This window comes from Falco rusticolus, chromosome 20, assembly GCF_015220075.1.
Source record: "Falco rusticolus isolate bFalRus1 chromosome 20, bFalRus1.pri, whole genome shotgun sequence".
In the NCBI taxonomy this organism is placed as follows: Eukaryota; Metazoa; Chordata; class Aves; order Falconiformes; family Falconidae; genus Falco; species Falco rusticolus.
The window spans coordinates 5,645,481-5,669,779 of NC_051206.1; the positions used below are offsets into that span (position 1 = coordinate 5,645,481).

The 24,299-nt window shown below is 49.7% G+C and overlaps 2 protein-coding genes across 2 annotated transcripts in view; one reads left to right on the forward strand and one right to left on the reverse strand.

Moving 5' to 3' along the window:
* Positions 1-2,361: 2,361 nt before the first annotated feature.
* On the reverse strand, positions 2,362-4,037 carry TM2D2 (TM2 domain containing 2). The gene is made up of 4 exons (XM_037371831.1): positions 3,795-4,037; positions 3,602-3,689; positions 3,388-3,503; positions 2,362-3,201 (listed from the first exon to the last, which is right to left on the reverse strand). Exons 1-4 carry the CDS (start codon positions 3,992-3,994, stop codon positions 2,988-2,990), a joined length of 618 nt encoding a protein of 205 aa, XP_037227728.1. The 5' UTR covers positions 3,995-4,037; the 3' UTR covers positions 2,362-2,987.
* A 5,335-nt stretch (positions 4,038-9,372) lies between these two features.
* Positions 9,373-24,299, forward strand: part of LOC119140477 (disintegrin and metalloproteinase domain-containing protein 9-like) — a 30,009-nt gene continuing 15,082 nt past the window's right edge. The window contains 5 exon segments of the mRNA XM_037371859.1: positions 9,373-9,536; positions 19,223-19,320; positions 20,739-20,803; positions 21,921-21,999; positions 23,939-24,015. Of these exon segments, the coding sequence (XP_037227756.1) occupies positions 9,437-9,536; positions 19,223-19,320; positions 20,739-20,803; positions 21,921-21,999; positions 23,939-24,015 (419 nt within the window). The 5' untranslated portion in view covers positions 9,373-9,436.

Sequence of the window (24,299 nt, forward strand, 5' to 3'; positions counted from 1 at the left end):
TGGAGTACCAAGTGTTTTTGTTGCTTGCTAATTGGAAAGTTTCTTCGGGCCTGGGATGGTAAAGCAGAAGCTTGTTGCACAATCGGGGTTAATTATCCAGGAGGAGAAACTACCAGTGGCTCCAGCTATTGCAACATTCCTGTTTCTCATTCCCACCCTCCCGCATCCCCAGGACAGCTTGAAGGCTGAATGTGAGACTGAAACAAGCATGTTGAGAGTTGAGCCGGGCTCCATACCCGTCCGTCATGCAGGTGGTGTGGTGGGGAGGAATTTCTCTCCCACCCCAAAGGACCAGGCAGATGCAGCCAGACCTCAGTGGAGCTTTGCAGTGATTTTTAAAGCAAACTTGTTATCCCCTCATCTCTGCATTTGCTTCCTAGCTGTCCTGTGTGTGGATGAACGCATCCCCCAGTAGCTGCTCCTTTTTGAAGATGAAGCGTGTGCTGTGAGTTTTCCCCGCTTTCCTAGAGGTACATGCAGGTTCGAGGTGTCTTGTGCGGAAAGAGTGGTGAGAGAGATGGGTTTGCTCTTTTCTATGGAAACTCCCAAGCGGTTTCAGCCGTTTGTGCAAGTACTGGCTGTGGATTTCAAGTGCTCTTAGGGCTGGGGTGCCTCATGTGGGCGATGCTCCGTGACTCCCATGGTGTCGGTTACTCACCTCCCGCCCCTTGCCTGTAAATGCTGTCTGCAGGAGATGGAATGCCCTTTTTTCTGTGTTTTTAAATAAAAAAAAGGAAATCCCAGTCGCTTTCCCAGGCTGTCTGTTTGCATTGTGTATTTTGGGTAATTATTGCTGGGGGCATCGAACACCATCCCTGCCAGGGTGAGGGGACGGGGTGCAGCAGCTGGGGGGGGACCGCAGGGAAGGGAGGGCAAAGGGCCACCATGGCCTCTGCTTTGAAAAAGTTTTTGATCTAGTTTGTCACTGCTAGAAAATAAGGGGACAATGACTAACCACGCGAGAAGCATCCCTTGTTGCCAGAGCATGTGTTTGGTAAAGGACATGAGGCTGGAGCAGAAACCATCCTGTCTCCAAGCGGTGCGCATCCTCCCGGCCTGAGGTGCAAGTTTAATTTTATGGCTGGTGATGCTAAGACAGCTCCATCTATGGCTCATCTTGAGCCCTTCCAGGGGTAAGTGTGGCCCAATAAAACTCTTGGTTTATCTTTGCCTTTCTGAATACGCAGGCAGGAGGAAAGCTGTCAGACCAATACCCCTGGTATTCCTCAGCATAGTCCATGACAGCCTTGTACACGGAAGGAATCTGAGGTCCTGCTGTTAGCTGGCAGCTCCTGGGCTAAGGACATGGGGAGATGTTAATGACCGTGGGCTTTTGCACATGGAAATTTTTTTTCTTTCTGGCTCGCTGCATAATTTTTTCCCCACCGTGGGCTTTTCAGCCCTGTTGTTTCACTGGTCCAAAGAATGTGGTCGTTTCATGATGAAGCCTCTCCCCACCCCAGTGCCCTGAGACCTATTCAAAGCTGCCAAATTCAGATTACTTGTGACCTAAATGGGATATAAATCCCATTCCCCAGAGAGGAGGAGTTGTTGCAATAAACCACAAACCAAAACTAGAATAGGCAGAATTCCCGGCCAAACTGAACCCCGTTGCAGCTCCCTTGGAGGCAGAAGTAGAAGTAACACAGGCAGAAATTAGCCAAATGCAAATGGCTGGAGGGTCCTCAGTTTGCAGAACTGTGTGAGAATGGAGAATGGTTGTTTGCTATATTTTACATCAAATGTGACTGGACTTTTGCATATACGGATTTTTGTGTCTGGTTCTGGCTGTGACTTAACTGCAGCTTCCTTTTCCCGTTCTTATTCAGCTTGGTAAGTTTTCAGACTGCATCTGGTGGGGCTTCCTCTTTTGAGTGTGAGGTTGCTTGAAGCTCCCGCTCATTTCGGTACTGCATGTGCCCTGTGCTGTGGGCTGGAGCCAGAGCGGTGACCGGCATGCAGATGGGAGCTACCCCTTGGCAGCTCCAGCCCCTTCCCAGCTCTGTGATGGCTCCCAGCTGTTCCCTGCAGCTCTGGGTGCAAATGAGCCCTCTGTCACTAATGAGGCAAAGCCGGCAGTTAACAGTTTTGTAAAACACAAACGGTGGCCACTCAACAGTCACGGGTTTTAAGGAACACAACTGGAGCAGCAGGGAAAGGGAATGTAACCTGCTGCCATGGGCAGTATGATGGAACACATTTTGAAAAGCATACTTACTTATGAAGGGCAGGGGACAGGAGGAGAAACAGGCAGTTCTAAAATAACACATGTACTCTTTTAGAGTGGCTGCAGTGTCCTACAGATGATGTTTCTGTCAATATGAGCATGGCAGGGAGAATTACATCGATAGACACAAGTGCTGATTTTGAGAGGCCTGAATAGCAACTTTATTTGTGGCACTGTGGCTTTCCCCGCCTGCAAGAGAGTGGGAAGTAATTTTCTCCAAAGGGTGCAGTTTCTACTAAATCTAACTCAGCTTCCCCTGCAGCCAGTGAACAAGGTTTTAAACAAATAGCGTAGAATTAAGACTTCATCGCTTTGCCACAGTGTCTATAACCTTGTGATGGGTTACTAAACCTTAAAGGTTTGCAAAGTCTAGTAACACAAAACCACACGCTAGCGGCCTGCATGCCTATGTACTCTAATACCGAAAGTATGTGGAATCAGCTCCTTCCATAATTTATTAAGACTTGTTTGACCACCTGTGTTTGCAAGGCCTGATTTCTCAAACTGTCACCGCTTGGGGTGGTGGTGGTAGGAATCCAGATTATTTTAAACAAGCAAAATATATACTAAACAATTTTGTATCCAAGGTTTGTACAGAGGCGCCAACAAGAACAGTTGATTTGCACGTTAAGTTACAGCTTTGTAAATCCCTGTTTGTGCAAGGCATAAGCCTGTTCTGAAGCTGCGGAACAAGCGGAGGAGTCTGTCTCCAGTCCTGCAGAGGCGCCGTTAGCCTCTCCCGGGGTCAGCTCTGCTCCCCTCAGTACACGGTGCACCAGTTGCTGCCGTCACTGGGCATCAGCCCACCAGTGATGAGCAGGATCAGATCCACGAACCACCATATCCCCAGTCCTCCGAGCGTCAGCAGCTTCCCCACGGCGGTCCCGGTATGGCCCAGGCAGAAGCGATCCACTCCAAAGCAACCCAGGAAAAACGAGTAGAGCAGAGTGGTTATAAAGTAATGTCCAGTGTACCTGCAAGGGGAACGGTCAGAGGTCAGCGGCGGTGGGGCAGCGGCCCCCGCCCCCCCGGGGCCTTCCCGCCGGCTGGGCCCGTGCCTGGCGGCGGGGCTCCCTCCCGCGGGGGCCGGGCGAGGTGCAGGGCCCGGGCGAGGGGCCCTCCCAGTGCGGGGCCCTCCCGCCCCCGGGAACGCGTCCTACTTGACGCAGGGCTTGCTGCCCCGCAGGAAGCTCCGCGGCTCGGCGCACTCGATGCCGTCCAGCGCTCGGCACTGCACCCGCGTGTGGTCCACCTCGCCGTAGGCCTGTCCGCCGAACTGCGGGCAGCGCGGGCGACCTCAGCCGCGGGCAGGGCCCGGGGGCGGCCGGCAGCGAGCCCCGGCCGAGCCCCCCGCCCCGCTCACCCGGCCCTCACCTTCACGCAGCCGTGGCCCAGCTCCTGCTGCGCCGTGGCATTCCCGCCGTGGTCCACCGGCTCCTCGCACTCCACGAACTCCTCGGGGCTGCGGGGAAGGAGGGGAGCGGTGAGGGAAGGAGGGGAGCGGTGAGGGAGGACGAGGCGGCCGCCCCCCCCACCCGCCCCCTGCCCGGCGCGGCCCTCCTCTTACAGGTAGGTGCAGAGGACGAGCGGTGCCCGCGGGTCGGTGTAGGCCCAGCTGGCGGCGGGCGGCCCCGGCGCCTCAGCTTCGGTGCCGTTGTGGGGGAGGCCGCGGGAGGCGCCCTGCAGCAGCAGCAGGTTGCCGAGCAGCAGCGCGGCCTGCCCGCATAGCAGCACGTAGCCCACCGGCCCGCCGCGCCGCGGCGCCATGGCGGCGGCCGCTGCTAGGAGACGCCGCGCCCGCCCCGGCCGCCGCGCCGCCGCCAGCCAATAGAAGCCCGCCGTCGACGTTTGGGGGCGGGGAATAGCTGCTCACAGCCAGTCAGGGTGAGGGCGGAAGAAGACGCGGCGGGAGGCTGCGCGGAAGTGCGCGGCAGCCGAGGAGGCGATTGGCTGCCGGGGGGCCCGCCGGCCTATGGGCGGAGGGTGGGGGCGGGGCACAGGGGCGGGCGCGGGCGCTCGCGCTTCGGGGCGGTCGTGAGTGTCGGCCCCGGGGCGCCTGCCGCGCAGGCCTCTGGCTGTGACGGGGCTGCGGCAGGAACGGGGCTCCAGACGCGCTGCCCCGCTCGGTGTGAGTTGCTGGGGCGCGGTCGGGAGCCGTCTGGTGCGGGAGGGGGCGGTCCGCCGCCGGGCCTCGCCGCCCCCGGCCGCCCCCGGCCGCCCAGGCGCTCCCCCTGCGCCCGGCGGAGGCGCCGCGATGCCCGGCCCGGCGCTCGGAGACACTGCCCTGCAGGCGGGCGCAGCCGCCGTCCCCCGCCCCGGCAGAGCCGCCCCGGGGGTGCCGCCGCCGCCTTCTCTCGGCACGGGGGAAGGCCTCGCCTCGGGCCCCGCTCCCCACGTCAGTGTGTCACGGTGACAGGCAGGGCCCGCCCGCCTCTGCTGAGGCAGCGGCGGGAACGGGGCTCCCCGGGCTGTGCTGTGGCTCGCAGCTTCCCCCGAGCCCGGGCTCAGCACCGAGGCAGCGGCCCGGAGCCCGGTGTGGCTCGGGCAGGCACGGAGAGCTGCTCGTCCCCGTGCTCTCGCTGGGAGGGGGGCCGCAGGCACACGAAGCCCCCCGGTGCCAGGCAGTGCCGCCTTCCCGCAGGCACCACGGCCTCGGCCTGGTCGCTGATGGTTAACGGTGGCTGTGGGCCTGGGGAGCTGCGGGCGGTGCTTCTGGAGCAGGCTTTCCTCTGACCTGCGCAGTAACTGGTTTTTCTGTTGGATGTGATGGCCAGCTGTCTCATTAAGCCCTTCCTTAATGATTAAGAGGCTTCCAAGTGGCTTTAGAAATACCTTAAGGATTGCATAGCATGTGGGCTGGGCAGCCGTGGATTTCATTGGCAGCACTAAGGAAGGCAGGGGAAAGATCGTGTTGAGTGTGTGTTTTACTCAGGTCTTACACCGTTCTGTCAATATAAAGCATCTTTGAAGTGGGTGTAAATGAAACTCACACTGTAGGGCCTGATGTTTTCAGACCTTACCGTGTTAATTACTGGGGGAAAGGTCATGTCCAAAGGGGCTGGGAATGCAATCAGTTGAGGCAGCAAGGAAATACCAGCTAGGGCAGTGGCAGGTTGCGGTCCAGAAGGAGCTGTATAGCCAACTGCTGCTTGGAGAAGCCTTAGATCCAGGAGGGGTGAAGCCATGTCTCTGTTCCCTTGAACTTACCAAAGAGTGATCTGGAAGTTTTTTGAAAATAAGTGGGACTCAACCCCTTGAGCAAACTTCCTGTCAAAGGGAAAACAGGGATTTCAGGAGTTGTCTAGACCATCTTCCTGCCCAGAGGAGGAGCTAGTCCAGCTCAGATGGTCAAGCAGCAGAATGTTTTTTTGCCCTAACTGCCCTACCCCTTGTACAAAGCGATTGGGAGACACTCTTGCCTAGTCCTGGCCCTTTGTTACGCTTGGAGAGCTGTAGAGACTACCTGAGTGCTTTCTGCGTGAGTCTCTGTGGTTAATTGAAGAGAATGGTGCACTTAGGTATTTAAAAGTAGAGGGTTAGAGACTGAGATCCTGCTATTGACTACATCTGGACAAGCTGCTGCCTATTTCCACCAATTTTCTTTGCCTCGATTTCTTCTACCTCATTTAATCCCTCCCACAGTGTCTTGAGGTCATTAGATTGGAAATGCCAAGCACAGTTTGAGACAGGTACGTGGCATTCATTAACTCCATCTGGAAGCCAGGCAAAACACGTAATTTGACAAGAATGCATTTGGGAAAGAGCCGTTACCAGGATTCAGGGGTGCCCGTCAGCCAGCGATCTCTGGTGCGGTGTTAACGAGTGTGCTTCCTAAGCCATTTGGACTGTTGCTGGTGATGTCAGTGAAGTCCTGACTGCATCCAAAATCCTTAATCTGTCTTATTTACAGTGCTTGTAAGCAAATGCCATGTACATGGTATGTGGAGAGGATGTGGGAGCCAGCAGGATTGAGGTTGGAGAGAGAACATGACACATCTGACTTTGCTATTTAAAACTACTGTTACATGCTTAGCCAGTTGAGTTGGAGTCCTTATACCCTTCAGTCTGGCAAAGGTACATGCGTGTAATGGCCAGCACCAGCATGAGGATTTCTGGGAGACTTCTTGCTGATTGTACAGCTTTGTTACAAAGAACTGTGAACATAACTGACAAATGGCAGGTGTCATTTAGGGAATTCATTCCATGTCCTCTCCCCTGCCCTTGCTATCTGCTTGAGCACAATATGGCTTACTAAACCACAGCCTGGCAATGTCTGTAATCCAGATCACAAAGTGTCTGTAAGCTCCACCGGTACTCACGTGTGCAAGATTTCCACCCTGATACACTGGATAGTACTGCTGCTCATGTTGTACATTAGCCTTTCTTCCTTTAGAAACCAGCCTAAAAATCTTTTAAAGCCTCCGAAGGGGATTGGCAGAGGCAAATCACAGAGGAAATGCCTCTTTCCTTGGGCCTTCCTTACTGCTGCAGAGGGCAGGCAAAGGTCCTGGTTATTTGCTGGTTGATAAACTTCTGGCCTTGTGCCATCCCCTTCGCTGCATTCCTTAGGGGCTGCTGTCTTGTGGTCCCACTGTCAACAACAGGCAAGAAACTGTGTCCCTGCTCTGTCAAAGGATGTTGGATTGCTTTTGCTTGAAAAACACCAAATTCCCTTGCCCTCCCCAGGCATCGAGTGAGATTCTTTTCAGCACCTACCACGTGAGCTTTCTTATTGCACTGGATACTTTGCCTTTGGTGTAAATAGTTGGGTTTGCATCTTTTTGGCTCAGCAGCCACATCAGTGCGAGTGATTTCAGCTGGACTGGCTGCTGTATTGCATGGCTTACTCTTGTACTGCCAATGTTCTGTGGAAATGAGAGGTCTAGCTCGCATATTTGGTTTCCACTTGTGTAAGTTTTTTCTTAGTAACTTAACTTCTTTGAGGTATTTCCCGTTTCTGCCTTTTATGCCTATTTAAGAGAGTACTGCTCCTATTTAAGCCTTTGAAAGAATGAAGCATCCTAATTTTAATATCAAGTAATCTCTAAGGCTTTTGTCTACAGTGGATTTTCTCGCGTTGCCTTATTCTAGTAATGAAGTCTGTGCTGAAGACAGCTTATGACCTGGATCCCAGTGCTTACTTTTGATGTTTCAGTTGTGACTTAAGAGATTGCAGAGCTCCAGGATTTATTGGTTTTGCTTCACCTGGTTCTTCTCCAAGAGCATCTTCCACCATGTCTGAGCAATAGCTCCTCTGATGCAGGCATTTCAGATGTGCTTGAACTGGTTGATCAGATGAGCAGTTCTCCAGATTTTTTCTGTTGCCAAAGTTGGCAGGTTTACATTTGACCCAAAATGTGTGTTCAGAAGCTGTCCTAGCTTTCTGGCCTTGTTTCTGGAGTTTTGAGGTGTGTTGTCTTCAGTTCCTTGTATTGCAAGGTTGTGATAGTGGTGGTGAGTGACATGAGAAGTCAAGGGAGATTGATATGGCTCTTGCTAAATGTGGACCTGGGAATCTCATGCCCCTCAGGCAGGAACTGTGGGATCATTCGTGTTTGTGCATTATTTGTACAGTGCACAGCGGTATCTGTATTTGATCCGTGTTATTACCATAATCCATGGGAAGCCTCCTGTGTCTTGGGGAATGCCCAGCTTACAGGAAGCACAATGTATTACCTGACTCATAAGCTATGTGCAGCTTCCATAAGGGTTGGAGATACATAACCTCTGTGGTGTTTCTAACATCAGGTGGGAATAAAATCCTCTGTCTCACCTTGTGGTATTATACAATTTAACACCCGGCTTCCTGCATAGCTTTGTGGTTTGGTCTGTTAGGATTCATAAAATTGGCTTCGTAGAGTCGGGTTGTTGCCTTATTCCAGCATCGGGTTGCTGGAGGCTGCGAGGGGGAAACCTGTGAGTCACAGGTTGTCTTCCTGTAACTCCTGCAAAAATGGATGCAGGCTTTTGGGATGCAAAAGGCCAAATTACTCTTTTCTCTTTAATTGTTCACTGTAGTGACAGCAGCATAAACCTCTTATGAGTTTGTAGAAAATCTTATACTTAAGAAGACAGGGAAGACTTGTGCCAATTGCTCAGCCTGTTATGTATTTATTGATGGCAACTTTTGCATCATGTGCATTCAAAAGCAATTTCTAAAACATCATAGATATTGGTCAGACCCCTGGGAGTGAAAACTTGATGGATGTTTCTGGCTGATAGCACTCAAAGGACGCTCATGTCTAGTTGTCTGTTCTTTGTGCTGATGGGATGTGTGTGGCCTTTGGTGTAGATCTGGCTCTGAATCAACGGAGGGGTATTTTGCTGAGTCTGTTTTGTTCAAGAGCAGCGACCTGCTAGGGAAAAGAACTTGGATGCTCAAAAAAACCTGTGAAGTGCCACACTCAGAAAACCAAGAAAGGTTATCGGTATGTGAGAAGTCATCAGTAAAACTGGGTTTTACTTGTATAGGCTCTTGTGCTGCTTATCACTGTAGTACAAGGGTGCTTCTCCATCACAGTCAGTAACGTGACTGATGTGTCACATGTTGTTTATTCCTCCTCCTCTGGAAGAAGGATGCCGCGCTACATGGAGTGCCTGGGGAGGGTGTTGCGCGGGTTGTTTTCCAGAGGCAGGTCAGAGGCCACACGTGAGGCCTCTGAGGGCATGTGGTGCTGGCGGGGGCTCCTGCGCTGGCCTGTGGCTCTGCTGCCGTGTGTCCGGCGTGCGTGGCGGTGCCGTGTGCTCCGTGCGTGGCGGCCCCGCTGCCGTGTGCTCCATGTGCCGTGTGCTCCGTGCGTGGCGGCGCTGGGGAAGGGGCGGCCAGCAGGGCCGCGGTGCCTGCGCTTTGTGCTGGCCCCAGCTCCCCTCAGCCCGCTGGCCCTCGGCAACTGCTCGCCCTCAGGCCCTGCTGTTTTTTTCTCTACAGAAGCGCCGGGAAGGTGAACGCTGGCTTCGTCCGGGGGGGGGGGGGGGGGCGGCCGGCGGGGTGCCTCCCTGGGCACAGCGGGGCTCAGCCCCCGGCCCGGGTGGGCGGCAGGAGGACCTGAGCCTCGTCGCCAGCCGGGCCGGGGCCGCCCCTTGTCCGCGGTGCTGCGGGCGGAGCGGCCCCGCCCCGGAGCGGCGGAGGGCGGCGCGGCGCAGGCCCCGGCCCGGCTCCATAAGGCCGCGGGCCGCCGGCCGGACCCAGCGCCCCAGCCGGGAGGGGCGATGCGGACGGGGAGCGCCATGGCCTGGGCCCGGGCCCGGGCGGCGCGCAGCTGCCTCTGCCTCCTGCTGCTGGCCGCGCCCGGGCAGCCGGGCCGCGCGGGTGAGTGCGCCGGGGCCGGGGCCTGCCGCCGGCCCTCCCCGCTCCCGGCCCGCCGCCGGCCCCCCCTTCCCTCCCCGGGCGGCGCGGCCGGGCCTCCTCCCCGCTCCCTCCGCGGGGTCGGGCCCCCTCCTCGCTGCTCCCTGCGCTGCCGGGGCCCGGCCCGGCTTTGGGGGCGTCCGGCCGCCCCTCCCCTTCCTCGGGGCTGCCGGGGCCCGGGCTGGCCCCGGGGGCTGGCGGGCGGGGTGGGGATCCCCATTTGCCGGGCGGGGGGGCTGCCGCCCGGTGCCCCGGGGGATGTCGCCCTGGGCCCCGATGGTGGCGCAGGGGTCACAGGTGTCTGAAGGCCCGGCCGGCAGCAGGGCGCCGCGGGGCCACGCAGCCTGGGCCCGGTCCGGGTCCGTCGCTGCCGGGACGCTCCGGGCAGATGCTGGGCCTGGCCGGCGACGCTGCCGAGGGGACAGCAGGGGGACAGCCGGGCCTTCGTCTCGACCCTGACACCGGCCGGTGAGCTGGTGGCGGCCCCATACACCTGGTTGGGTTCGCCCGCGGCCGGGCAGCACGCCGCTGTGCTCTCCCGCTCCGTGCCAGGATGGGCGTTCTGCTCTCCACAAGCTCTTCCACACTCCTACAGCGCAGGTGGCGATCCAGCCGCAAGAAAGCCTGGAAAGCAGGGGGTGGGGTGGGCAGCCTGGGCACAGGTCTCCCAGAAATGTTGGTGTGAGCAGGTCCTGGGTAGATCAGCGTCCTTTACCCAGCCCAGTGGATGCTGGGCTTCACTGTGGAGGTGACAGAACACCCGTATCAGTTCCACTGTGTTTCAGGGGACACGTGCAGGGACCTGTGTCCTCCCCCTCTCTGTCTGGGTGGCCTTCACCAGCATGGAGCCAGGGCATCACCTGCTCCGGCAGAGCCAGGCATGAGGCAGGACCCCCAGCAGGCTGCTCTCCCCCGAGGAGGACGGTGGCTAGAACCCAGGCACAGCACAGTGCCATCGCTGATGGCAATGAACGGACACCATGCTCTCTGTATGGGCTTTTAATGAGTCGACGCTGTGCTGTCTTCATGGATTGTTTATGGATTGAAACTGTTCTGTTTACAGGCTTTTATGATGCTGATTCTGATGTTATGATGCATGATAGTCAGAAATGCCTCCTCTGTCACCATTTTCCTCCTCCTGAAGGGATATATTCGCTGTGTTAAACTTCTGTGTTTGTCATTAATGCATAGTTTTATAGTCAGGGCTTCCTAATTGAGGAGTCTTCTCTAAGACTAATAGTGATGCTGCATGCTGAGAAACAGTGCTCTTGTGGTGGGTAACTCTCCTCGAGGGTTTCTGTGCTGCAAATCTCTTGCCTCTCACTTGGCGTGGTGGTGCTGGCAGTTGTGAGCTGTGTGCTAGACGAAAGCCAAGCTTTTGAAAGGTGGCTGTTGGCTTGTGGTTGAGGTAGCACAGTGTGTTGGCAACTGCCTTGCCAGTGCACCAAGGAGTGAAGTGTTAAAGGATGCCTCTCCAGGGTTTTGGATGCTGGTGCTTCCAGTGGACTGGTTGGTGTTTTGAGGAGTAGTATTGTAGTTCCCACCTGTGGGCAGGAGGAAACATGGGTCACCGTAGTTCCTGATGGTGGATGGCAGTGTTTCTCTCTGCTTTCCGAAGTCTCTGTCCCAGCCAATAGTGCTAAATCTGCAATGACAGATAACGTACCTCCTTTGTCTCATGTCTGAGCACGAAGGAGAGGGGAGAAACGAGTCGCCTGTTTCATTTTATCCAGGAACTTCCAGCTTTTGGATTGGAATGTAAGTGCTTTGGACGCTCCCCAGTAAATAGGGATATGAGGCAGAAATGGGGTGTTACCGGAAACTACTAATTGAAAATTCCTGAATGAGCATAATCATATAGTGATGTGTAGCCTTAAGGGATTTGTGTAGATTTTCCCCTCCTATTTGTGTCCGTAGGCGGCTTTAGCTTTTGGCCATGTAAATTCACAGAGAAACCATCTGGCATTGCTGTCGGCAGGGACTGGTTTTTTTGCTACTTGGTCTCTTCCTCGCTGCTTGGTGTCATACACACACCAGGATGTTCTGGCCATACTTTACCAGTCTTTAAAGGGATTCTTAAAGTGTCTAAATGCTTTGGTTTGAACTTCTGGGGAGATGCAGTGTTTGGTTAAGATAATTCCTTTGTTCAGATCATGAAAAACACAGCACTGCCTCACCCATATTTCAACAAATCTGGGACAATCATTCAGCAGAGTAAAGAGGGTTTTTGTGGTTATTTCCTCCATGTGAAGAATAAAAAGAGGAAAGAAATTTCAGTGTAACTAATGTTGACTTCTGTAGTGCTTTGTTTTCAGAAAAAGGAAGTTTGAAACATGACTGTAGTTTTTGCATGTCTCAATCATTCTCATTTCTCAAGCTAAAATTAAAAAAAAAAAGTTTATTTGCTCAACTGTACCGAGTTCTGTGATTGAATTTGTATTACGTGGTTTCCTTTGGTGGCCAAATTTAAAGATAGTGACATCTCCAAAGAGAAACGTTCCCACGAACCTCCACTGTGTGAGTCGAGCTGACACTACACAGCTGATGAGATGTGGAGGAAGTGAGTGGGCTCTGTGTGCGAGGAGCTTCTCTCCATGGGCAAGACTGACACGGATGGAAGGGCAAAGACTCCAGGGCCATTGACCCAGGAGGAAGGCTGTCCTGGTGAGGTTAATCATCTTGCACCGGAGTATAGTGTGGCTTTGCTCTCTTTCTCCTTGTAAGAAGGTTCCAAGGTGGAGAGGGTGTTTTGACAGTACTAGAGAACAAGAGTGACAGTCCTTTTTGTGGAAAAAGAGTAGCTGTTCTCCTGCAGACAAATTAGCGTGGCTTTAGAAAGGGCAGAAGGAATGGTAAGAGTCTAGACAGGAAACACTTACAGCATAGGTCAGGATTTCGGCAAGAGAGAGGTAAGAATTTTCTAGGAAATATTGCTGTAGAAGAGCTCAGTATCCTCATTAACATCCAGCGCACCCAGTAAAATACTAAGAGATGTTATTATTAGCTGTTCTTGCCAGCTTTAATGTGAAACAAATATTCCAGGTGAGCAATGGATCAAGTAGATGAATTTGCTTCTCTTGCCATGATAACTGGTCATCTTTTCCTTTTAAAAAGGCACCATGACACAAGGAGACCCACTTGGTCTGAAGATTTAGAGCAAGGGAGGGAGGAGACAGAAAGAAAAGTCACAAGGAGGAGTGCTCTGTAGAGGAACAGCTGGCTAAATGTGCCTGGGTGCTTTGGAGATGGAGCATCACCAAGGCACACTCTTTAGCCCTTGAGGTATGGGAGGAACTGAAACTGCTGGCTTCACAGGAAATGTTCCTAACTGTAGCAGAAGATTTGTTAGCTTGATGTTTTGTATAAATCTCTAAATATTTTTTAAGTGGACTTGGGTAATATTTACATAGTGAAAGTGAAGGAGGTTTTTGCTTTCAGTAATCCAAAGCATAAATCTCGCTACAGCTGTCATCTTCGAGGAAAGGTCAGCTGCACCTAAAAATGCTTTCTGTAAGTGTTTAATCAATTGATGAAATACACTGATGATGCAATCAGTGGTTACATGTTATTCTGGAAGGACATCTGTAAGGCAGTTCACAGAAGTTTCTCCCCAAAGAGATACCGCTTGGTGAAGTCCTCTGTGATTTTGAGTATGGGACACAGAGAATGCATGTTGAGTTTGCAGTCGATACCCTTCCAGTTAGATAGGATTCAGGCCCCTTAATGAGAGAGTTACCAACCCCAGTAATGTGGACACACAAGAGAAATCTCTGGCAGAAAGACGCGACTTTGAAAGGATGAACGCAAAGTGTTCTGCTGAGGTGGAAATAATTGCACAGGTATGAGAGGATGAAAAATGGGGTGCAGGAAGGAGCATGTTGATGGGAAAGGAAATGAGTGTTGGAGTAGGTTGTGACAAGTGTATCAGCCATGCCGTCTGTTACGGAAGAGAGATTAACCTGTGGAGATATTAAACACATAAAGCTTGTGAACCTTGATACTTGCAAGGCCTCACTGGACTGTTGTGTCCTGCTTTGGGTCCTTTTTCAGGACAGGTACGGTCTAACTGGAGAGTAGAGCCAGTAGAGCCTAATACGAATCATCAGAGATCTAAGAAACAGGTTCTACAAGGAAACACTGAATGTTAGCTCTTAGTTAGTTGAAGGAAAGTGGAGGTGTGACAGCATACTTCTAAAAATCTGCAGCCAGACAGAAGGGGTGTAAGCTGTGAGCCTCCTTTGGGTATTAGAGATACAACTTAAAACACCACAAGGGAAATCCATTGGACATCAGGGGTGCTTGTTGGAGATGCTTTGTGTGGGACTGACCCTACCCCGGGACCTGAGGGTGTTTTGGAGATGGCTGCATAAAGCTCCTGGCACCTCTTCTAGTGAGCAGTCTGCTGCTGAAGTGTCGAATGACCAGTGCAGCTGACCTCATCTGTTAATTGTAAACAATTATAACAATAGTTAATTTAATGGGTTTGTGTATTTAATGCTTTAACAGTGTGCGTCTTTTGACTCTACATGTGCACAGCTAATAGGTTGACACTCATTGCTGCCAGCTGATGCTCTAGGTTTGACACTGTTTTGGTCAAGCCTTTACATTTAGAGTAAAATGGCTAAAAGTTGCCAGGGTGGATGTAGACACAGGATAAATCCAGAGAGGGCATTAGCAGTGCCTTACTCCTGTGTGGTCCTGAGGCTTTCCCTGGCTCCATTTCCACTCTCACTTAGGGGCTGAGTAAGTTGAAGTAGGCAAATACAAGTAAATGGTCATACTGGGTGTCTTCTCTCTGAGTTTCACTGATGGGCAGCTGTGAACAAATAGAGGCAGTATCAGAGGAACGCTGGTGTCTTGTTCACTGTACAGAAGGATGGTCTTCAGTATCGCTTGTGATGCTGAAAGCAGTGAGGGTTCCGAAAGGGGTGGTCAGAGCAGGTGAGCCCCGGAGCCGTTGCTGGCACCCCCAGCAATGCTGGGCCCCGCAAAGCCGTGGCTGGGGGGTCTGCGCCTTGTCCCTGCCGGGCAGCCCTGCAGCTTGCTGTGCCGATGGCACCTTCCTGTTAGCCTGCCTGCAGCCTGAGCTGCTGTGCTGGTCATGTGCTGATGAGCTTGTTTATATGAAATTAGTTTCTTTTGTGGTGTAATAAGCTACAGTCTAAACTGTCTTCGTTTGTTTGGTTTTCTTGGTTTTGGGTGGGTTTTTTGGCTTCTATTGAAGAGCATATCTTTGACCTCACTTTAGTAGGCTTGGGAAAGAGTTACGGTAAAGGGCGGGTGGTAACTGAGCTGAACTGTTCGGTGTAGGTGGATGTAGCTGTGTGCTGTATTTCTGTAACTGAGGCAGCGATCTGCAGGCATGCCAAGGTCTATGAAGACAGGAGATGCAGCTTGACTTCTGTTAATATACATCTTAACTGTCAGGGAGTGAATACCCCAAGAGCTTACCTCAGTGTCTGGAGAGCCGTAATGGCTATGACATGTTTTGATGGTTTTCAAGCTCCTGCATGCCACAGAACGTGCACAAAATTCCTGCTGTGGATTTGGGGTGGGGATGAGAAAATGATTCACATCTTCCTAGTTGCTTTCAATGCTTGGTAATTAAAGGCAGTCTTTAATGAGACAAGATAAATATAGTGGAAGCAATTGTGCTTTTGTCCTTGGAAATGCAATCTCAACTAGTGTTACACCCAAGAATGAATGATAACTAGCATATTCTCAGCAGTGACGTGTAGGACAATTCAGACAGCAGCCTTGGCCAGTGGCAGGAAGCACCTGAGTACAAGAAGTCCCGTAAATTACCAAAAAATTTACTGCAAACTACTGTGCTCGAGAACCGTACTTACTATATTGCATTGAAGTTTGTCAAAAAGGGGCAGAGAAGAAGCTACAAAAAATAGCCTGTCTTAGAAAAACAGAATGTAGGTATCTTCAAACACCTTATGTGGAAACCAGCTGAATGTCTGGGCTGGGTTTTTTGCTGTCACTTTTGTCTTTTCTTAATTGCTATGAATTAAACCACCTTTACTTTATACTGAAACGTGTGGGTGAATTCTCATGGGTAGTAACAGTCTTGACTGGAGGGTAGCATCTTAATACTGATGTGGTTGCAGGAATGCATCTGATGATGCCTTGGCAGCATACCGGAACCTAGCGTTTATCGACACTGCTGCGATAGCTGCAAACTGCCTTGTCCTAGAAATTTGCCTTATGCTAATTAGGTTGGACTGAGTATGTTTTTCTTCCCTGGGTGAGATAAGGTCTGAATGTGTCAGTCGGTAGGAGGAGCATTGAGTGCTAGGTGGGACTTGAAGTGGCCAATGTATTGTTGGATTAAGGACAGATCTCTCAAAATTTGTGCTTCTTAGTGAGAAAACTTTTAGCCTTACATTTTAGCTTTTTTTGATAGGAAGCACTCCGTTAATTAAGACAAATGTGCCCTTCTCCACTGGTGAACTGTGCCCACAATAAAGGGAGGAGGAATAAGTACTAGTAGCTGGCTTTTTTAGGAGGAAGATTTAGGAGCAGGGTTGTCTCTTGCATGTGCTAATTTCTGCTTTGTTGCACTTGTCCGTTTCATTGGATTTTTGATTAACTAGCCTAGTACCCTCTTTGAGAGTCGCTAGTGATGTGTGAAATGTTGCAGGGGGCAGCTGGCATGGAAATCGACTTTTTATAAAGCAAGGGTCAGTGCCATGGAGATACCTGCTGGAACGGATGCTTTTGTCCAGTGAAGGGATGTGCTGCGCTTTCACCTGCTGCAGAGTGGTTTTGTCCCGGGGGGAATCCCATGAAACAAACTCTTCTCTTTGGTACATCAGCAGGCTTGTTGTCAATTTGATTGGTACTGAAACATGGGAAGAGAAAGGATGCTTTTGCCAGAAGAGAAAAGAGAACTGAAAGTTAAAGGGAAAGCTGTTTGCATTAGGCTTTAACTTTTAATGTGAAAGCTGCTTTTCTCTTTTTTAGTTCTACTAGAAAGCAAGGTAGTGCCTTCCTAGCCTTACATTTTAGCTTGTTTTAATAGGAAGCACTCTGTTAATTAAGACAGATGTGCCCTTCTCCACTGATGAACTGTGCACACAATAAAGGGAGGAAAAATAAGGCGTGGTACCTGCAATCGCTTCCCGAATTGGGGGTGGTGAAGGGAGGGAAAGAGCGCAGAAGGCTGGAGAACTGTCAGAGTATTCAGAGTTGAGAATTGTACTCTTAGTGCCGTTCCTCTAAGAGGAGGCCTCTCGGAGTTGCACTCTTCCCAGAAATCCCTCCCAGTTTTGCTAGCTTCGTAGGATGATTCACTCCTTTGTCTTGTGTGTACAAGCTGCTTTTGGGGAGGCATGCTCCTTTCTGAGCACTGCAAAGACTACTGAGCCCTGCTGTTTCTGTAGCGTGTGTCCTAAGAGTCTCCAGAATGCTGTCCGAATGTCAGCATCACATCCCCTGCAATAAAGGTACTTCTGGACGGCAGGGGGGAAGTACCAGGCACACAGCAGCGACGTGCAGGAGCTCGGGGTCGGATATGAGCGAAATCTGCGGTTGGAAATGACAAATGTAGAGAAGTGATTTGCCGGAGTATGTACTTTTGGTGGTTCATCCCACGGAAGGAAGCAGCCCTTCCCTCCCCTGTTTTCAGGCCAAGGAGGTATTGACACTATTTTCTATAGCCTGTGAACATAAGGGCTTCTTTTCAGGAAGTCTGTCTCTGCTTTTTTAATACATTTTTTCCAACAATCACTGTAATTAATGTAATTTCTGCTTTAGTATGTGTACTGTTATTTCCTGAGAAACAACATAGCTCTGCCTATGCTTGTGTGACAGAAACGCTGTGTCATGACTAGGTGCACTGCAGTGCGACTCCATGCTCCAAATGGATGCACATCCGTGCTGTAATGGGAGAGAAGTTGAAAGCAGTCTAACTGGTTTTGTTTGCTCCTTGGGGATATCGGTGGAAAGAGTGCAGAAGTGGACGTGCCTTTCACTTGGGCAGTCGCTTACCGGGATGCCCACATGAAACGCTAACCTGAGGTGGTGGTTGTAGCATTGGGGTTGTGTGGCAGCCTGCTAGAGAGGCTGCAGGAGCCTCAGCATCACTGCAGCTTGGCACTGCCAGCTCGGGGGAGGCTTCTGGGCAGCCCCTGGCCTTTAGAGCCTCTGGGAGGGCTCCTGCTCATTTCTGAAATGATGGAGCAGGCCTCTGACGGAGGCTTTGAGCACTCGGCACCTTCGTATGACTTGAGAAGCCACAGCTTTCGGAGCTGCAGGGTGAGCTTTGGCGTGCTCAGAGTGGCTGGTTTTTAAATGAATGCAGTGTCTCAGTCCCACTCTGAGAGTTTTTGGAGGATCTTAGAAACTAAACAGCCCCTCATTGCCCCCCCCCAGATGTGTGGTGATTATTCCTGGAGGCAAACGGTGACAAGGAGGATAACTGTTCCCTTCCCCCTACCTTTGGGTTGGGGAAGCTCAGGCTCCTCTGATGAGCTCACTGATTCCATTGCCGTGAGCTACTAAAACTGTTGCTCTTAATGCTGCCTGCAATCCCTCCGTGACCAACCTACTGCTTCCCCGGGGAGCAGCTCCTGAGCCAGGCACAGGCAGACAGTGACCATTGATGGGAAAAGTGATTTACATGTGCAATTTATTATTGTTTACACAGTTGATATAGAACGGTTGCTTGTAAAACTGATGCCTTATAAAAGAAACTTGGACCATAGGCTTTTGTTTGGCTCAGAGGATCTGTCTGATGTTGCATATGCAAATCATTTGTAAAGTGATTTGCAAAAGGCTACTTTGTTGCATGCATTTGTTTCACCTTGCTTGTTTTTATAAGGTCCTTAAGAGCTCTCCAAGAACATCATGAGTAGCACTGGCCTTGTGTCAGAAGGTTGGCTGTGACATGCAGGGGGAGGGTGTAAGGCTGAGCTCTGCTGGGCCAGCTTTGTGTGGCCCTGCCGTTGGGAAGCGCAGGAATCGCTGGAGCCCCCGGGAGCTAATCTAGAGGCTGCATGGTTGAGCTGGTGCGGTTCTGCAGCTTTGCAGCACAGGACGCCTGGCTTTGGCACTGTCTGTGTCCTTGAGCAAGTTCTCTGTGCTGACCTGCTTTGTTAAATGCTCTGATTCCTGCTGATGAAAAGTGATGGTGTGTGAGATAGATACTTGTAAGACAGTAATTGGGGGTGCAACACTTTCGATTTGAAACCTTGAAAATTGGGTGTCTTCTCAGCCATTTGTATGTTGTTTTTTCTGGCCTTTTACAAGGCAATCCAAGTGTGCTTTGCTCTAGAGATTTGCTCTGTGCTCTCCTGCGTGCATCAGGGCCTTTGGCTTTTTCTCTTTGGATTACAGCTCTCTAAATGCAAGTGGTGCCTTGGCGAGTGGTGCTGTCCCCTTTCTTAAAAGTAGAGATTGACAGAATGCGATAAGAAACGATGCCAGTCTAGTAGCAGAGGGATCTGCCCCATGAAGTGCTGCAGACCCCTACTGAGCAGCCCAGTTTCAGGGGTCTGTGATAAGCTGGAGACCTAAATTGGCGTCACAGGCTGCCTCCTTCCTGCTGAAGGGGCTTTACCTGAAATAAGAGTTCTCTTCCTTGTGCCTTATCCTTCTGATTGCTTTGTTTCTTTAGCCGGTGTTTCTGTTCTGCTTTCTAGGTTTCCAGCCGGTTTCTCTCCTGTCTTCCTATGAGGTTGTAATCCCGCAGAGGTTAGGAAGAGAACGGCGAGAGGCTTCCAATGTCTCCTCAGTACAGGTACTGGGCAATCTTAAAAATGCCTTCAGTTTAGTATCTTACTTCCTAATGAGGTACACCCAAAACGGACTTGAAATTCTCAGAAAACTCTACCAGGCCCATCCAGCAGCAAGCAAGTAGCCATCCTTACAAAAGGTATTACATCTAGCATTGCCTTTAGCTGAGTTACAGTAAATACCTCCCTGCTTCAGAGGTTACAAGTTGCCATAATGGATTTTTGATCTGGGTGTAAAGATTGCATAATGAGCGTTGTTCAGCAGTGGAAAGAGTTTTAGAGAGGTAGTGGGATTGTTATCCTGGGAGATGCTCAAAATCTGTCTGGAGGACGCCATGAGCAGCTTGGGCCAGCTCTGTAGCTGGCCCTGCTTTGAGCATGGGGTTGGATTACAGAACCTCCAGCAGTACTTTCCAGACTGTATTATTCTGCTGTAGCCACGTAACTAAAGACCGCACACTTCAAAGTATTTGGATTAACCAACTGTGTTTAGTCACAAATTTTACAAGCATTGGCAGAATTTAATATTAACAAAAATGCCTTGCAGTTTATTGCAGACGTTGATTAATACTCCTGCTGTGATATTTAATGTAGTGGCCAGGCGATTCAGCTTATCCACTTAATATTTAAGGACCCCAGTTGCTGTGTGTAGCACTTGGCTAATGCAAGGCTGTGGAGGTACTGGCTCACTGTGAATGTTCAGTAATAAAACTGTGTTGTCCTTTTCCAGCTGTAACTAAGAGGTTTTCAGTGGAAGTCTTAGAAACAAGGAATAAGAAAACCACAAAGCTATTTTGAAATAGCTTTCTTGATGTAACTTTTCCCTAGTTACACAGAAAGGGATGCCAGGTTCCAGAGGTAGGGATAATTATAAAATAAGTTCAGGTTCACTCACATGTGGTTATTCCTGGTCTGGTACAACTAGGAAGATTTAAGAAGGAAAGTTTGTTAACTTAGTGCCTGGCAGTTCCAATGTGTGGACATGGCAGTCATTTTGTCTGCTGGATGTCAGGGAACCAGAGCAAATCCTGATGGCTGTGGTCAGCTTGTCATTGCCAGGTCTTGTGCGCTCAGCAGAGCTGGCTTGGGAGCACAAGGAACACCCGCTCCCCTGGCCAGTGTTGGGGTGCCAGCAAGAAGTGTGACAGGAGAGGCAGCTCAGATTGACAGAGTTCTGCATCCCCCTGGTGGGTGGTTAAAATTTCATTGGTATCGTCTGCATCTCCAGTGACTCCTGTTGTATCTAAAAATGCTAACAGTACAGACTAGTCCTGAGCTATGGAAGGTGACAGTAGTGCTTTGAATGCTAGAGTTGTAGCAGTAATGGAGTTTGTAGAGGCTCTTTTCTGCCAAACTTCTGTTGATTTCAGAGAATGTTTTATTCATTAATATGAGTAAAATGCAACTTTTTTTTTCTATTCAGGACAAGGTGTCATATGCTATTGAAATAGAAGGAAAAGAATACACGATTCATCTAGAGAAGAACAAGTGAGTGATGAATTTCTTCAGCTTATTAAATTCCATCTGTTTTGTCTGAACACCAAGCTGGCAGGTAGCGTGTGGACTCTACTCTTGAGGTTCTCTATGAGAAGTACAGTTCCGTGCTAGCGCTGTGAAACCGGCAGAGAAAGGCAGTGAGAGTGGATTGAGTCACACAGTCTTGGCTGTCAGCCAGAAATTTTGTTGAACTCCTGCAACCCTGGTGATCCCCTTTCAGTAAAGGAAGCAGTAGTTTGCTCAAATGGGGTTTGGGGAATGGTTGAAATGACTCTGTCCATTCACATCTAAAAATAAACAAACTGAACTGTATTTCAAGTAAATATTTTTGCTTTCTTCTGGGTTTTGTTTATTGTTTCAGGGTGGGTTTTTTTCCCCTTCTCATAGCACAAGAATACTAATAAACCAGGAAACTGACTTTATTTATATCCAGTGCCTTAACACCCGTAATTCACAGACAGTATGGATGTTGGCTGTCTTGAGTTCGTTTTCTAAAGGGCTACTTGTAGCAGCAGCAGGTTTATAAGGCTATGGGTTCTTACAGCTGCCCTCATAATAGGCAAAAGAGTTAATTATTTAAATGTACAAGCCTCTGAGGATCTGGGGATCTCTAGCTGCCACTTGCCAAGCCCCTGACCCTCAGAAACATGGGAATTCAGCTACACTGCATCAATGGATTTACCAGTATGGGTCAGCAGTCTTAATCGTGGGAGACTTCTGCAATGCACTTCCTTCCAAAACTGGCAAAGAGAAGTCATATGCAGCAGACTAAGTGCTATGATTTTAATTATTTTTTAAATTTTTTTTGCACGGAAGCAAGCTTTTAGCACAATTTAATGGGTTTTGATGCTTGTTTTACTTATCTGGGGTGAGGTGGTTGATCTGATTTCATTCATTAATGTTCCGCCATTTTGGTATCTTTGCTTTTGCTGTGGAAATGCACAATTTCCTTTTTTAATTTTGAAGGATTTTCCTTCTGAATATTTCCTTATTTAATTGCAATTTATGTATTTGTGACACTTTTGATTAGGATCATCCTACTGCCCTGCTACAGTATCATAGTCATTTCATGAAATTTCTCTGTATTCCTTCTCCCCTTTCCTTACAGAGAACTGCTGCCCAAAGATTTCACCGTTTACACCTATAATAAGGAGGGAAAGTTGCAATCTGAATATCCAGATGTCCAGGTAGGATTTTTTTTCTTTTTATACGCTTCCTGAAGGTGACACGAACGCTAAGCATCTACAGAGTGAGGGAGTCACGTATTACAAAATGATAGTTGTATTTTTTGCTGGGCCACCTTCTAACCCTGTTCACGTGCTGTGCTCTTTGTGGAGAGAATCCTTGATTTTTGGATGAGGATCTAGCCTGCAGCTGGTAATAGATGCCTGTTTTCTAAAACGGAGGTGATTGCTGTCTAACTGAAAGCTACTCTTCTCTAAAAAGGAAATGCTTTTCTTAGCTGTCAGGTATATCGTTATCTGAGAGTGGTGCTGTCCTTGTCCTACAGCACGGTGCAGTGTTGGTGTCGCCTCCAGACACAGACCTTGCTTCTGAGGGGGACCAGAGCGCACGGAGCAGGGCTGGGGTGGTCTAGTGACTGAGTGTGCAGCTTTTACATTTACGCACAACAGTCTTCCAGATTGAAGTCAAATGAATGGTCAGCTGCTGACCCATCTTTTCAGTTGTGTGAAGCTGTCTGTTAGTGACTTTTAAGAATTTTTTGAGGGTTGACAGGCTATCAGTTAGTTCCCAAATTTCTGGACTACTAGAAGGGATGAATGAGATAAAAACTGGAGGACCTTTGACAGGGATGTTATCTGTGTAGCAATGGAGTTACTCCACTAAGAACACATTTGCAGCCCTCTTTTTATGCACAAGCAGGCTGCCTGATAGGTTGCCTTTGAAAATGTAATTGCTTCAGTGACATAAGAATAAAAAGCAGCTTGTGCAATACAAAAACCATGAGAGTATTTCTAAGGGCATCACTCTTCTAATGTATCAGTATTGTTCTTTTGAAAAGGAAGTGTTGGTCATACATGATTCATAGGATCTTGCTTTTTGAAATAGAGCACCTTAGTCAATGGAGTATTTACTTCCTAGGTAAAAGTGATTGACTAAGAGGAAAAATGCTTTTTATGTATGATGTCATGAAAGTCACAGTGGCCCTGAAGGATTAACACATGCCTTCAGTGCTTTCTGCATTCATTGCTGAAACAACAGGCTGTTGTTTCTACCTGACCCCTATAATAATGTTCAAAAATGCACTTACCAGAGGAAATGGAGCGTATTTGCCCCATACTATCCCCTTGTCTAGTTTCCAAAATAGGTATTTATGGAGGACAAAATGGAAGTATTCAGTCTCATCAGGGCTGATGAGGGGACGTACTGTGCAACCAAAAAGTTCAGCAAGCGCCTGTTGGCAAGAATAGCAGGTGCTGGCCCTCTTCTTGCTGGAGAGAGGTTACGTACAAGTCAAACATTCTGCAGGGCTGTTTGCTAGAAGACTGGTGATTTGGCCCAAATCTGTAGGGAGGGGCTGGCCTTGAAATATTTGAGGCAGGGTGGAGGACAGAACTTAGAGCAGGATGGCTTACGGTCAAGTTAAGAAATCCAGTTGCTAGATATGCTTCTGAGCCCTGCTTGCCTGGTATTTATAGCTTGTTGGCAGCGCCAGCTCTGAATTCGGCTTCAGGTAGAATGGCTGAGTGGGCGATTGGGATCTGAAACTGAAATCTCTAATGAGCTGCTGGTGCCGTGGAGTTGTGAAGAACATTTGCTTTACAGGATAGGGAAGTAGGGATGCAGCTGGAGTCCTGTACCCCTGGCATCTTGATTAGCTTCCTATATCTAAGTCCTTGTGGTATTAAGACAGGTGAGGAAATTTTTAGGTGCATGTTAGCAAAAGAAATGCTGTTATATTGTGGTAGAGCTACAAGTGTGTTAGAACCTACAGACTGTAGTTAAAAGGCATGTGGTAAATTTAACCTAAAGCATATTAATGTTTCTCAAGTTGTAACTACTGCCGGTCAGTGGCAGGCATAGCAATTACATGATGAGAGATCGGGCTGGGTGTGCAGATGTGCATGGAGTATGTGTGTAATGCACTCTTGTTTTCCTGCACAGGATCACTGCCATTATCAGGGATATGTGGAGGGGACCCTGGATTCTGTGGTTGCTGTCAGCACTTGCTTGGGGCTCAGGTAGCACAACTCATCTTTTGTGTCCTAGCTGTCACGTGAGTCTCATGGCTCAGTGAACCTGAAACAAAATTCTTGCTCTGCTTTTAACTACTGTTCAGCCAGGTGGGGATTCATTGTCCGGGGCCAAGCTGCAATAGTGTATGCCTTTGTGCAGTCTTTCTGTGGTGTCTTTTATTCACATAGTTAACAGATCCTTGAAATACCATTAAATAAGTTGATTAATGCAGTTTGTTATCAGTGTACAGTAAGTTATTTTGGGACATTGATTTTTTTTTTATTATTAT